The sequence below is a fragment of the Plectrocnemia conspersa genome, unplaced genomic scaffold (genome assembly GCF_051122295.1).
Source record: "Plectrocnemia conspersa isolate PC_06_02 unplaced genomic scaffold, ASM5112229v1 ptg000012l, whole genome shotgun sequence".
Taxonomy (NCBI): Eukaryota; Metazoa; Arthropoda; class Insecta; order Trichoptera; family Polycentropodidae; genus Plectrocnemia; species Plectrocnemia conspersa.
Window position 1 is genome coordinate 8,913,950 of NW_028277176.1, and position 14,693 is coordinate 8,928,642.

Here is a 14,693-nt window from a genome sequence, read left to right on the forward strand (position 1 = left end):
ATTATTAATTATAAATTTTTATGTACCATACAATTTTTATGAACAATAGATGTCACTGCAGCTATGGTTGCTTTTTTTAATAATAGCACAAAAATGAGACACAAAACATATTTAAAATCTATAATAAACTAAAAATATTTGAGATCCAAAAGAAAAAATTATTTGAATAAATCATGAAATCTTATCTTTTAAAAAATATTTAAATTATTGTTTTACAATCTTGTGTAATTTCCTTTTTAACGCGTCAGTAAATGGGATTTTTGCAACACTACGTGTTACTTCTGCTAGTAGTTGGTTGTTAATTACAGTCATTGTGATGGAAATTTTTGTTGGAAATGTTTTTTTTAAACGAAATTTTAAAAATCCTCAAAAAAATATAAATTTAAATTGCCAACGTTCGCCAAAATTTAATTTTATTTTTTTTCTGTATGGAGAAGCTAATACAAATTTACATTATTTATATTATATTTATATAAAATTTAAGTTATAAAAATATTTTTTTTAAAACTTGATGATTTTTTAACATTTATTGATATTTTTTTTACAATTTGAATCGATAAAATCAATTGCGTTGTTTTTTCTCAAGCGCGCCAAAACCCGGGATTTCCCTTAAATATAAAATTTGTTTGCGTATGACAACACGTATGACAAACGTCATCTGTCAAGCGCGCGCCGGGACAAAGTTTAGTGAAATTAAATAACACAGCATTTTTCTTACAACGTGTTAATTGAAAATGATTCGAAATGCTGTAGCATTGGAAATTATAAACAATATAAATAAAACTTGAAATTATGAGTGTGCCAGTAAGTATTTGGTTATGTGAATAATATATCACGGTTATTCTAACAAAATTACTACTGACTTTTTAGGATCTAATATTAAAAGACAAACAACAGTGATTTGGCAATTAAAGATATACATGGCAAAGTAAATTAAACATATTACAATGGTAGTAATAATGACAAATCTCATATTAGTGTAAACAAAAAGTTACATTTTACCCACTATATAGTATCGTATACAGTTTATTTTCAGAAGCAATGATAGTTCTAAAACATTTACGTATGGCGAATAATTAAAATACGACGTACAACTTATCAGTAAGAAGTAATGCCAATCTATGTGTTGAATCGTCTAAGGTAACTTCTGTTAATTTTGTTCTTTAGTTGTCGTTGAAATTTCATTGATGGATTATATTAGTAGTAATAATGTATTCAATGTTTAACTTTTGATAAAAGTCTTATGTTTTTAATTATTTTTCAGAAGCAAGATAGAACAATTTGATGACCTATACGACAACAACGTAGAATTGGTATAACAAAAGTGAATTATTTTAGCAAGTATTATCTTTTTATAAAGAACAAACAACACAGGTTTGATGTAACTGAATATCCCGAATTTGCTTGTTCTGAAAGAGAAATGGTTGCACAGAAAAAAAATTGCTAAAAAACCATGACGTAGATACATATTTTGCCACATCGGAATTAAAAATAACTTACTCTTAGATATTTTGGCTATCGATTATTCCAGGTATGCAATTACATATTTATAATTATTGTAAAATGTCGTATATTAGAAATCATCCAAGAAAGTACACAGTTATAAGTTGACCGTTGGCTGATATATTGCCGTTATAAATATTATCACTATATGGCACAAAAAACGTAAAAATAAAAAAGTCAAGAGCCCATGACTGATATCTTAGGACAAATATAAAATTAAATTAAAAGTTTAAATATTTGCATTGTCAGTTCTCTGTGTAACTATTATGTTTAGATTTTAATTATTGTTTATTTTTTAGAAGCCACGAGCGAGCAATGAGATGACGGGAGCGAACAATAAGATACGTAAAAATGGAACCAAACTTCTTCAGCTAAATAACCGACTGCATCACAGTGATTGTCATGCGATCATCGAGAAAGATAGTATGCCCAAATATCAAAAGATAAAAAATACGTTTTATTAGCATTTATATGGTTTGATCGACATAAACTTTCAATCCTCATACATACTAAGTATATATTATATGTTCACGTGTAAAATGTACCTGGTTTATTTGCAATTAGAGTAATTATATTCAGTTAAATCTAACAAACATGTGCACTAAATCCGAAGCAATGATAATTGTATGTATTGTAAAAGGAAAACTCACTTTTCGACCTCGGAGCCCGTCGCCGGGAATTCAAAATTTGAAGATTTCATTACGAATATTGTTTATCTAGTTTAATCAATGTATTCATATAATCCTTACACATATTATGTATATATTTCATTTTCATAGTTATAAAACATACCTAGTTAATTTGCAATCCCAATATTTATATTCAGTCAAATCGAACAATGCACATGACAAATTAATGAAAATTATTGTAACGTAGCAAAATAATAATTATTTAAAACTGTTGTCACGTTGATGTCGGCCATCTTGTTTTATATTTGTATGCTTATTTTTTATTGGTCGAAACAACAGAATGCATTACCGGTGGCTCAAAAATTAACGGAGCAAATTCAATTTTTATTTTTATTAATTTAAATAAATATATTTCCTTTGTTTACGTGTATTATTATATACACCGTTCATACAAAGCGATACGATTTACAGAGTAGAAGATTTAGCATATAATGTTTCATTTTTAAGTGTGCGCGTCCGGAAGTGGAAGCGAGGGCTTAGAATAATTATATTATAGAAGAAGAAGATAGAAGGTAGCATATAACTGTATTTTATATATTAAATATTTTACAGGAATAGTATGGGCTGTACAAATATATAACACTATTTATTATAAATTATATTATTAAAACATCTATTACATGAGTATATGTAGAAAAAAAATTCACTTAGGCAAGCCTAGAAACAATACGCTTTGCCTCGTGCACCGAATAGTATCGTTATACGTATCCTTTTGTCATAATGGTTGTTTATAAAAGGCCACCCAAAAGCCATATTTTTGCTCCATTGGACTAAATAAGCTTTGTTTGATGAAACGAATCAAGAGCCTTCTGAAAGAATTTTTCTAACTCACTATTACCTTAGCACCTAAATATTGCGAGGAGGGTGATTGTCTCCATTATTGACTGATATTTCTACTACTCTATATCGAGTTCTACCCTTTTTAATTCAACTTAAACTTTTTCCCATTCGACATTGCCGCCCAATACTGATACCTGAATTTTATCACTATATCGGGATTATGTTTATTTGTGTATCAAACTGAATACGTCACACTACTAATCATTAAAACCCAAAATTTTCAGCAGTGGTTTCTCTTTTATACTAAAGAAGCTGATTACTAGGCGAATTATTCATTTAAATCACATACTAGAAGCACGATTGTTGCAACTTATACCAGATGTACTTTGCAACGTTACGGAGAACCAAAAACACGGACCGTAAAAAAGCTTTGTTTATTTACTTTCGAAATATCCCTCGCACATATAATACATTTATTCGATATTTATTGTTATGAAAATAAACGTGTTTATGTGTTTTTTATTTAATTTGCTTGACCACGCTGATATTATATAACTTTCATATTGATACGAGTATTTTTATTAAAATCACGGTAATATAATTTCATATTTGAAATAGTTTTGCTCTTTAATCTTATAAGTTTTGCTTAAATATTTTATTTAAGGTTCTCTGTAACGCTTTATTAATAATGACAATAACATTTATATTATAATTAAATTAAAGCAAAATAGGATAATAAATTGCTTTGATATGTATATGGGAAAAGCATAAGCTGATCTGAGTGCCAATTGTTCACCTATTGTCTCATCATAATTGAATTCTGAAATTTTGTTTTAAATTTTTCACACATTTCTGGTTTTTAAAAGCGAGAGAAAGAGCGTAAATTTAATCCGAAGTGAAACTCAAAACCACCAGCATATTTTCCAAACTTTTTCACTCCGGGCCAAATCCAATAATACAAAAATAGACGGATGGACGCGGTTCGGTTACCTATAATCCACTTTTGTCCAATATTTTCTTCTTCAACTGCTGATTCCGTATCGAAAATTTCTAATTTCGTTACGGCATTTCTTAGGGATGGCGACATACTTTCTACTCTGATATGTCTACGGGCAACGGTCCTTTTGCGGGGGTTAATGCCGCAACTATTTCTCCTTTGACAATTTCTAGCCGGTTATTTCTCCATTCCATACTATTGTTTGCGGCGCGTCCATTCAACCTACAATTATTTTTCGCATTATTTTTGTTTTATTAGACCATTGCTCTAAATTCGTTTCCGAATACCGTAAGTGACTTTACGATCCTCCTTATTCTGCTCATACGTTTCTTATTACCAAGTATTTACGATATCTAATGCTATCCTAAAATAAACGGAATTCAGGCACTAAATAAAGTGACTACAATTGAAACAATTTCAATTCGGTCTTTGCAACAATCTCACCAAATCGCCACTGTGTAATATGACTTTTGATTAAATCGCTTGTAAAACTAGAGGAAGTGTTAAGGCCGAATAAACTGCCGTAAGCGCACATGAACGTTTAGTGTTGAACTATAAAGAAACCCCTAAAGTTTATATGGACACACCGTAAAAGCGGATAAATAACAAAACTTTGCACGCCATGCACGATTCGAGATATATTCCTTTCATTTTTTCATTGGACTTCTCAGACCTTTTTTTATTCTTATATCATCTATAGTGACCGAGACGACTCATTTTTTTTTATAAAGTAAGGACTCAATTTGTTTTGAAAATATAGAATAAAATAATTGCGATATATTTAAGTGTTTTATAATATTAAATGCCAATTAAACTTATCAATCTAATTACTATCTGTCGATAAAAGTAGAATGAATTGCACTTCATATTTTTTTTAGATCAATGGCGATTCACGAGATATATTTTGAAAACATTTGGGTACATAAATGTACTATTAAAAAAATATACAATACGTCAGCTAAATCCATTATCTCATTCAATAATAAAAACCAGACCGTTAAAATCTTTTCAATTGCCGAACAAGACGATGCGCTCTCAGCAATTTATATCATAAAAAAAGGATCTTGAAATAAATTCATCCAGTTAATTCCGCTTCAATAGATTCCTATATCGAATGTATACTTACAAAGTGAATAAATCATTCAAAAAATGCGGATACTCGTTAAAGTTGCGCGTCGCTCGTATAGTTTACTTTTTCTCCGTCGCAAGGTTTGTTCTAGGCCGAAAATTGGTTTTCGAACATTTTTTTCGCATCAGAAAGATATAACGTGTCAGAAGTGACGTGAGATAAATTGAGGTTGTGAACTTTCAAAATTCCCATTTTGCGTTTGCGCTTTCGCCGTCGTCCAACTTTGCGCCGTCCCAAGTCAGCGCTTCTAAAACAGTCGTAATTTGTCCGCAAAACAAATTAACCGACAGTCAAAAGAGAAACATTCGGAAAACTTATCATACGCGTAATAAATTTACGACCGACCAACTTTCCGTTTTATATTCGGATTGCGTGCGGCGGAAACGCAAAATTTGTAAGTATAATATAAAACGCGCGATAACTTAATCGAGTGGTGTTGGATGAATTTTCGCCTTTTAACCTGTTCGATGCCGATAAGCCGACCCTAATGTCACGAACTGCCTCTGGTCTATAGATTTTAAAAATGAAAAAGTATGAAATCAAATTTTTACACTAAGTTGTCACAAAAACTCGCTTGTTTTAGTAATGATCGGATTGTTTTGTGATTATAGAACTGTAGAATTATACAACAACTAAAAAAAAAACGTTCTTCAATATTATAATATGCTATTTATTTGCAAAAAAAAATGTCATATGTGTCAGATTAATTAATCTTTTTTAAGTATTTCTCTCATTTTCAATTAAAATTCATAACTGAAAAAATTTAGATTTTTTATAAAAAAAATATTTGTTATTGATTTGCTTGTAAAAACCACCCTTTCATTTACGCCAAAAACTGAATTTTATAATACTTGCTCCTGAAATTTTACTGTCGGTAATATGCAAACTTTTCTTTCACTTTTCTTCGTATAAAATTTAATACGTCTGACAAAATTTAAAAGGCAGATTTGTCTGTATTGTACTTTTAATCACAAATTAGGCAATCATATTTTTTTATATATTTTGAATACACGTACATCTGCTATTTAAAATACCGTATTAATGTCATCCTGAGTTAAGTTTATGTATTCAATATGCCTATTTTGCATATTTAAAGTTTTGAGCTAGCCTACGTAATTTCAAGCCAAATTTCTTCAGACGTCGCTGAATTATTTCTTGTGGAATTATGATATTTTATACTATTTTTTATTTACTAAACTATAATCCCAAATATTTCTTTCTAAGCTCATACATAATCAGATCAAATAGGTACAAGCAAATTTAAATTTCGATTTATTTGGTTACCAGTGGCTTACAAAACGCATAAAATCTCCAATTATATTTAATAAAAATTCACGATTTATTCTATTAAAAAATATGCATAATTCGATTGCATATTTAATTTTAATGCAATTTAAACGTAAATAATAATAACTGCATTTAATAATTTAATTGATAACAAAAGAACAAACTGTTTGCTAAAGTAATATTTGTAAATTAAAATGTCTTTTGATAGAAACAATTATTTTTTTACAGTAATAAATATTTTAACAAGAGATTTTTAAAATTATACTATAAACTGATAGTTGTACTTATAACATTGAATTTTTTGCTATAGATTTTAATATTAATAAATATTCGTACGAGTTATAATTTTTCTACGTCAAAAACTACATTTTTATTGTTGTAATTATTACATAAAATTTGTATTGCAGTTTATTTACTTCAAACTTGCTTAAAAATAAGACTGAATTATTATTTGATAAGGTCTTACATAAATATAAAATTAAATATTTCTGAAACTTTAATTAAATAATAACAAATAATTTGAAAATACCTTTTTTATGAATTTTTAAAAAGTTAAAATTTGACCCTAATAAAAATTTATAATAAATAGTAATAATCTATATTAGCTCTTTTTAGCTTATAAGAAACAAAAAATATTATATAGTTACTTAAAATATTGAATAAAAAAATTACAATACATTTCATTAGTAAAAAAATCTTGCAACCATTTAAGAGATAAAGGTGCAAGAATAAACCTTTTATAATATTTTTTTTAATTCTCTAATTAATATAAATAAAATTTTATTAACAAGCATTTTGTTTTATTGTACATTTAAAGACTGTTTAACAATTTATTATAGAAAATTTTTATTCCAGATTCAGCAACATGCTTGTGCCTGCACTACACTCTCTGGAAGTTGTCCGAACTGAAGTTACAACTGAAGTCCGCCGAGACTTACGACTACGAGTAAGCGACCACACTGTCACAAATTTCATATGCCGTGCGGCGGCGGGTGTGAATGCCGTCCGGATGGCGGCTTCTGTCACGTACAGCCGGCATATTTGCCCGCTATCAAAAAATGTGCCAAATAATCGCAATTTTTAAATTATCATTTTAATAAAATTACACTACTGATAATTATAAAAGTTTGCGTGGGCACTCACCAATACAATATCAGTGAAAACTTTTAGGTCGTAAATATTCAATTTACGCATAAAAATGGAACTTCAGAATACGAACACCACATCTATGACTATCCTAAAATTTGTCGCCATCGATTCTAAATAAGAATTCGTTATGGTGTGACATTTATATAAACCGATCTATGAAAATACATACGGATATTCGAAACGATTTTTTTTAACAAAATCAAGTACCACTAATTATTTTTTAATTATTTAATTTTATATGAAAAAAATTATACTAACGATATCTGCTAGAAGAATATACTATTAAAAATATAATTAATCCCTTTTGGTGCCCTAAAATATTCAAAGACTTCAGTAAGAGTCTGTTAAATTCCCCGATAAGCATGTGGTATTATAACTTGACCACGTGATCACGATGTAGCGCTTGACATGCGTGTTGACCATAGGACACCTACGCGCATACTGAAATTGAAGCGAGTTACTCGTTCTATCTCAATTTGCGAAAAACCATATCATTATCTCTCTTCCTTTCGTCACTTAACACGCGAGAGGAAGAGAGATATCTCACCGCTCGCGCTCGAAAGAGCAGCTCCGATTTCGGTTTCTTTGACTTCGGTCCGTTTCCCGACAATATTCGGAAGCGCTCGAAGCTGGCCAAGTCGATTGAATTACCCCTCACTTTACCTCCCGTTCTCGGTAACCTCGGACAACTTCCGAGAGATTTTATAACGGGCAGAACTCAACTCAACCGAAGTAACCCCGAAGTAGCCCACTATATTCTCCGTCCTTGGCCAACCTTGGCTAACTTCCAGAGAGTGTAGTGCAGGCATTGCATTTTTATTTTAATACAGTAATTTCAATAATATAAATAAATAATAAAAATACCAATTATATGTATTTACTATACAAGCTACTGGGTAATAACCATTTTCATGTTACAATTTAATATAAAATGAAAATATAAAATATGACGTTGGTAGTTGTAATTTAAGAAAAAACCTTTTACAAATTGAGCGAAAGAAAGAGAAAAATATTAAAAGAAGTGGTTGTATTTAAGTTTAAGTTTGTTTTTATCGTAGTCACCAATACACGAGATTACTGGATTTTATAATATTTCCTAGTATGAAAATGACAGTGTTTTTTAATTTTTAATATTTAAAGGCTAGTATGCATTGTTTTTAATTAGTATACAAAGTGTATTATATATTATTTTATAGTTTAATTTTAAATAAATAAATTTATATTTTAATGAAAGAGTATAAATGTTAAAAAACACACTTATAATTGTATATTTGCTAGTGAGTTTCTTTCGATATCTTAGATTGTATTAAAAATAAATATTTTGTGATTATTATAATCAGTATTAAACGTATTTATTAAACTTTTTGAAATAAATGACAATCTTCCAATTACTGTAATTTTTATTAGTAAACTTTTTTTTAACTAAACTCATTGAAAGCTATAATCCAAATATCTGCACCCAATAAAAAAAGTTTCAAATAAAAAAATACAGGAATATTTGATTTTCAATTTGATTTTATTATGATCTATTTTAGATTGATAACAGAGATTTTTAAAAAAAATTATTTTGTATGTATCTAATATATAATAATGAATATATTAGTAATACAGTAATATAATAATAGTAAAAGTCTAAGTTTTGTCTTACGAAATCAAAAAGCGTCACCTTTTAATAAAAATGTTTTAATGAAAACTTTTTATTTATTGTTGAACAGGAATAATAATTTCTTATAGTATTCTTTTCACTCTACTAAAATTTTTATAGTTAAAGAAAATCAATTTTAAAACTACATACAAAAATGAAATTTAATAAAAAAAAAATATTTTTTATTTGGTGAATTTTTAAAAACAATATTTTAATTATTATGATGACTACTTATTTTATTTTATATCCAGATAACTGTGTCTATGATGATTTTTTTGTATAAAATGCAATTTCATAGTAAACAACTGATAAAATTAAGTAAATTTCCAGTTCAATATGTTGTTGCTATATATCTTTCTCTTTTTTTATGTTGATAAAAATAGGTAGCTCTATTTAAATTCTATATAGAAACATATAAAAAAATCTAAAAAGCTAGCAATTTTGTTATTTTCTACCAAAATGGCGTTCTACGTTCATTATCTCAAGGATGGTTTAAACGTGAAACGCCAAAGAATACTACGCACACGTAAGCGCTTTTGTTTTACGTAGTACACGCATCAACACAGCAGAGTTACTCCAAAGAAAATGTTGTATATATTTCGTGTATGCGTTGGCTTAATGCCAAGATACATACACACATACTATATGGGAGAACCGCGCGTGCCATCTCCTCCTCACAGAGCTTTAAAGCTCCCAATAGTAGTCCGCGTTATGGCTTACGCAAAACCTTTTAGTTCCCCGGTTTTCGCCAATTTCACGGCAGCTGCATATAAAATATGACAAAGGGTTGAAGTAACATTGAAAATTGAAGGGTAGACCCTTACCAGTGTGTATGTATGCGGGACGTTAAGGTGCATACTTGATGTGGTCTAAGTGAGCCGACCCAGACTATTCTTACTTCTTATTTTATGCTCGGTCAGACCTTGAACTCTTTGTACTATCCGTTAAGAAATACGACTAGAGCACTGTGATTACATGCATTGTACCCTTAGAGAGAGAAAGCAGCCTTTCCGGGAATACCCGATTGGATTTTGCTCAATTATTATACTTTATGATCTTTCTATGCGTTTCTTTTCATGCGAGGTACCTGAAGATAGTATGCTTCTCCTTTGAACCGATATCAATTCAGAATTGCGTAATGAACGTGTAATCGTATTAACTTCTAAATTGCGTAATAAACGTACAAGTCCAATAAAACTGTATAATATAAAATACGTATACGTTTTTTTAATTAAAAGTATTTTTCTCAGAAATACAGTCAATTTATTTTCAGCTTTTAAAAATAATATAAAAATACATTTGCAGTATTAAAGAACTAGAGAAATATATAGATATGACTACTTCATCGTAAGTTTTTTACAACATATGTAATTAATGCAATGTTGCACATTAATTAACAAATAAATTTAAATTCAGCAGTCAAATATATGTATATTATTTACAATCAATCTGCATAATATAATATAAACTATATTATCTTAATGTGTTATTTAAATAATTAATCACCATATTTTATAAGTGGTAATTCACAATAATTTCTTTCTTGAAAACTTATACAATTCTTACGAATGATAAAAATAGACCTGTCCGCAAAAAGAAACGACGTTGAGAATACTTTCAATAATCATAAAAAACACAAATCGATGGTTTTGAAATACCCTTCGAGATATTTTGTTAGAAAAATTCGTTTCAAAGTAATAAATACGACTTATCATGAAGAATGTATGAAATATAAAGCACACTACTTAGTTTTATGTGCAATAATATATTTTTAAATATACTTTACGTCACAAACTCAAATAAATCTTACACTATGAATATAAAATGTTTTTATTTTAATTCGTACAATGGTATTGCGTATAATATATTTTTTATTATCATTTTTTCATGTACGAAGATCGACTCTATGATACTTTATCCAATATATTATATATACAATATTTTTTTAAAGTTATACTACGAACGTATAAGGGGGGAAAATACATCTATTTTTTTGGCAATCGCGGAATAAATAAAAATATTCCCGAGCGAGCGCACAGCGACGGCAAAATTTTCCAAGACATTTTTCCAATAAATACTTTTACTTAAACGCTACATTACTTTGGGATCGGATGTGACTTATCAAATTTCTTACATCAAGTATATTAAAATTCCTCACTCGGCCGGGCTTTGCGTTTTCCTCCTTTTCTCGAAAAGTGTTTTTCTCCCTTTTTGCCGCCCCACTAATACACAGACATGAGACCCGAAGAAAGTGGCTCTTTTCTCACTGAATTATGAAATAAAATATAAAACCATTGAATCGTGCAGAAAATATGATGCAAATAAAAAATCTCTAAAGTTATGTTTGTGGTATAATTTGAAAATTTACTTAAAAATTCAACAACAGACGATGATAGAATTAAACCCTGCGGGAACTAGATCTTGTTATTTTAAGAGCGCCTCAGTAAAACTATTCAGCTCGGAAAGTTGTGAGACGTGTATTTCGTCCGTTGAATTAATATTAAAGCTCAGTTCAGTGGTCGAAAAGCTGAGGATCATGAACTAAACGCCTGAGTTTATTTTGCTAATACTATTACAAATTTAAGTATTTAAAAAAATATCTTTAAATTTTGCACTATGTGAACTACACAAGTAGAAATAATAATAATAAAAAACAGCTTTAGAACACTTGATGATTAAATGCAATTTATTTAATGATTATCATATGCTTGTAGAATTTAATAATACATATTTTTATAACAATATCGATCTTTTTTTCAGTTTGATTCCTTGACTAAATAATATTTTGCAATATATTTTCAATTATTTTAAGACAGCACGAGCAATAATATATTTAAATCTATTATATTGTCTAAAAATATTTCAAATTAAATATGTTGTGGAAAAAATAAATTTATATTGATAGAATAGATTAATAAATTATTTAGGGGAATATTTTTATGTATGTATATGTATATAAAATACATAAATATTAATAAAAAGCAAAACCAAAGAACAAATATTAATCCTTACAATAAAAAGATAGCAACAACTTTTAACAAGTTTTATTTCAAGCTTCAAAACAGGTTCTTATTTGCTGCAATTTTCGTAGTATTTACTGTTTTAGGTTAAAAATAACTAGTTATGATAACATATAGTTAGCATACATACTTAAGTCGACAAATAATATAAATTATACTACGTAGATTATTGATACTATTTTTATCTAAAATGATTTATTAAGTTTTTTTTTAATTTATTAAAAGTCTAAAAATGTTGTCAATCTCAATATCAGTCATTATGTGAAATAATAAAAATGCTTCAAGTAGCTCACTCAATAATTTAAAGTTCCACATTTTCCGACCACTTGTTTAAGTTAAATTCGCATTCTAGAGTTTTAATAATCCACAAATGCAGATGAACGCTTATGATAATATTATAAACATTTGTATTATTACATTCATTGTAAAAGTTTTCTATTCACTACAGCCTTTCTCCAAAATTTAATAAAACTCGTAGACGACACACAACCCTTTTATTGTTAAAACTTTATTGTGTAATAATTCCATTTTTCGTGAAAGCTCCAGCAGAATTCTTTTCTTTTTTAAGCGCTTAAATCCCCACGAACATTTTTTATGTGCTCATATAAAATAAAATTATATCTTTGCCCGTAATTTGTATAGATTCATCATTTTCGCAAGGTTCGTAGGGATTATTTTGGAAAACAAACTCGGAATAATAACTCAATTGGCCACTGACTTTTTTATTGCTCTCCAGGCATTTAGCTGGCTCCTACAGTGGTAAAAGTAATGAAAGAAAAATATATGTCGACGGTAAAACAAGCCCATAACTATCGAGAGGCCAACGAAAGGCATTATGGGAAAATGCGACTAACGCCAAAGAGATTCTTTAAAGTCTAGTACATTTTATAAAATTTGTTTTACTAATGGCTTTTATACATTAGACGCCTTGCTGATGTTATTCATTAATATAATTAATTATTCCATTTGACTTTGAAACTTTCAAAGTTATCACTCTCAACGTGTTATATATTGTATTATAATTAAGTTAACTACTTAATCCAATTAACTGAGTGTTTAAAATGACTTTAATACAACTGTGAATACCAAACAATGAATACAACGTTTTATTAAGATATATATGTAATAAGATTTATTTTAGTTTTCGTAAATCGTATCAAACTTATAAAACAGAATCACTAAAAATCACAGACTTATAATTAAATATATTTTACAGTTTTATAAATTATTATTATATTTTTATTTTAATTTGCTAACTATATTAGCAAGCATTTTAAATATATATATACGTTAATCATATTATTTTTTAATAAATTATTAAGCATGAAAAAAGTATTTTAAAAAACAAACATTATATATATTTTATAATTCAGTGATTATTGCGCAGACCGCACACAAATAATTTCGAGCATGAAAATTCCGAACATAGAAGATTTAATAAGAATATTAATATTTAATATGTGTCAGTATATATTTCGAAAAACAAAGGAATAAACATTTTTTTTTTGTTTTTTCATGTATTTCAATGCGCATTGCTTTATTCGTTCAGTGTCTATCAAAATTTGAATCGTAACAGCAAAATTAAATTCAAAGATTTTTTTTTTGTAAGGCTAAAGGATGAATACAAAATTCTGTGGAATCTATCGATTCTGAAGACATTTCGCCCGTTTCTACCACATCTTGCTGTGCCCATGGTGTCGGTCAACCAGAAAGGCTTTCGGATAAGCTGAAAAACCATCAGACAATAAAAATAAAAAGTATGGAGAAATATGTGAGAAATAAATGTCGTGTTTGTTCTGTACATGGAATAAGGAAAGATATTCCAAACATGTGCAGAAGTTGTGAAATTCCAGAAGTGTTTTTATACGTATTAAAAAATGTGAATAGTGTAAATAAAAAAATGTGCAAATAATAAAAATAAAAATAAATAGTGATATAGTGTGGTTCATAAGTGTAATGATGAAAATAAATCAAAAATGTGAATAGTGTAAAAAAAGGTCAATAATAAAAATAAATATAAATAGTGATATAGTGTAATGATGAAAATCAATGTGTCCGTGACAGTTGTAAGCAGAAAAAGGACGCCGAAAAATTTGGTGAGTGCAAATTATATTATATTATAAACGGATATTTTTTTATAAATCGTTTATACAAACATTCGTAGTAGCATTTAAACATATTATGTTATAAATAATATTTGTAACCATTGCAACCATTTTCAATTTACACAAAATATTAAGAATGAAAAATACATATTTAGTCGTTCATGATTTTACTCCTCAGAGATTCTTTTAAGCGCATTAATATTATTTTTTTCAATTATTTCACTTAATGACGGCAATAAACTAATTGTAGCTTTTTCCCCTTGGTTTCTGTGAATCATTGCCATTTTCTAAATGGTGAGGAAATTTCAAAATAATAAACACCTGGTAAAAATGTTCGTAATGAATGATATTTTTTTGGAAATTCTTTGGTTACTATATTATCTAATTTT

The 14,693-nt window shown here is 28.3% G+C and overlaps 2 protein-coding genes across 2 annotated transcripts in view; one reads left to right on the forward strand and one right to left on the reverse strand.

Annotated features, from left to right (window-relative positions):
- The window catches only part of Octalpha2R (alpha2-adrenergic-like octopamine receptor), a 317,014-nt gene that overhangs the window by 289,226 nt on the left and 13,095 nt on the right, over window positions 1-14,693 (reverse strand). The gene's annotated exons all lie outside the window — the stretch shown is intronic.
- LOC148228129 (uncharacterized) lies at window positions 635-14,295 on the forward strand. The gene is made up of 8 exons (XM_088200839.1): window positions 635-804; window positions 871-950; window positions 1,026-1,140; window positions 1,265-1,313; window positions 1,375-1,531; window positions 1,803-1,926; window positions 7,241-7,331; window positions 13,809-14,295. Exons 6-8 carry the CDS (start codon window positions 1,824-1,826, stop codon window positions 13,927-13,929), a joined length of 315 nt encoding a protein of 104 aa, XP_088056965.1. The 5' UTR covers window positions 635-804; window positions 871-950; window positions 1,026-1,140; window positions 1,265-1,313; window positions 1,375-1,531; window positions 1,803-1,823; the 3' UTR covers window positions 13,930-14,295.

Excerpts from the sequence above, each read along its gene's own strand:
- LOC148228129 (XM_088200839.1), top strand. The coding sequence starts at position 1,824 with ATGACGGGAGCGAACAATAAGATACGTAAAAATGGAACCAAACTTCTT. Across the intron at positions 1,927-7,240 it reads TGCGATCATCGAGAAAGATA|ATTCAGCAACATGCTTGTGC; the intron begins GTATGCCCAAAT and ends TTTTTATTCCAG. Across the intron at positions 7,332-13,808 it reads GCCGAGACTTACGACTACGA|GCTAAAGGATGAATACAAAA; the intron begins GTAAGCGACCAC and ends TTTTTTTGTAAG.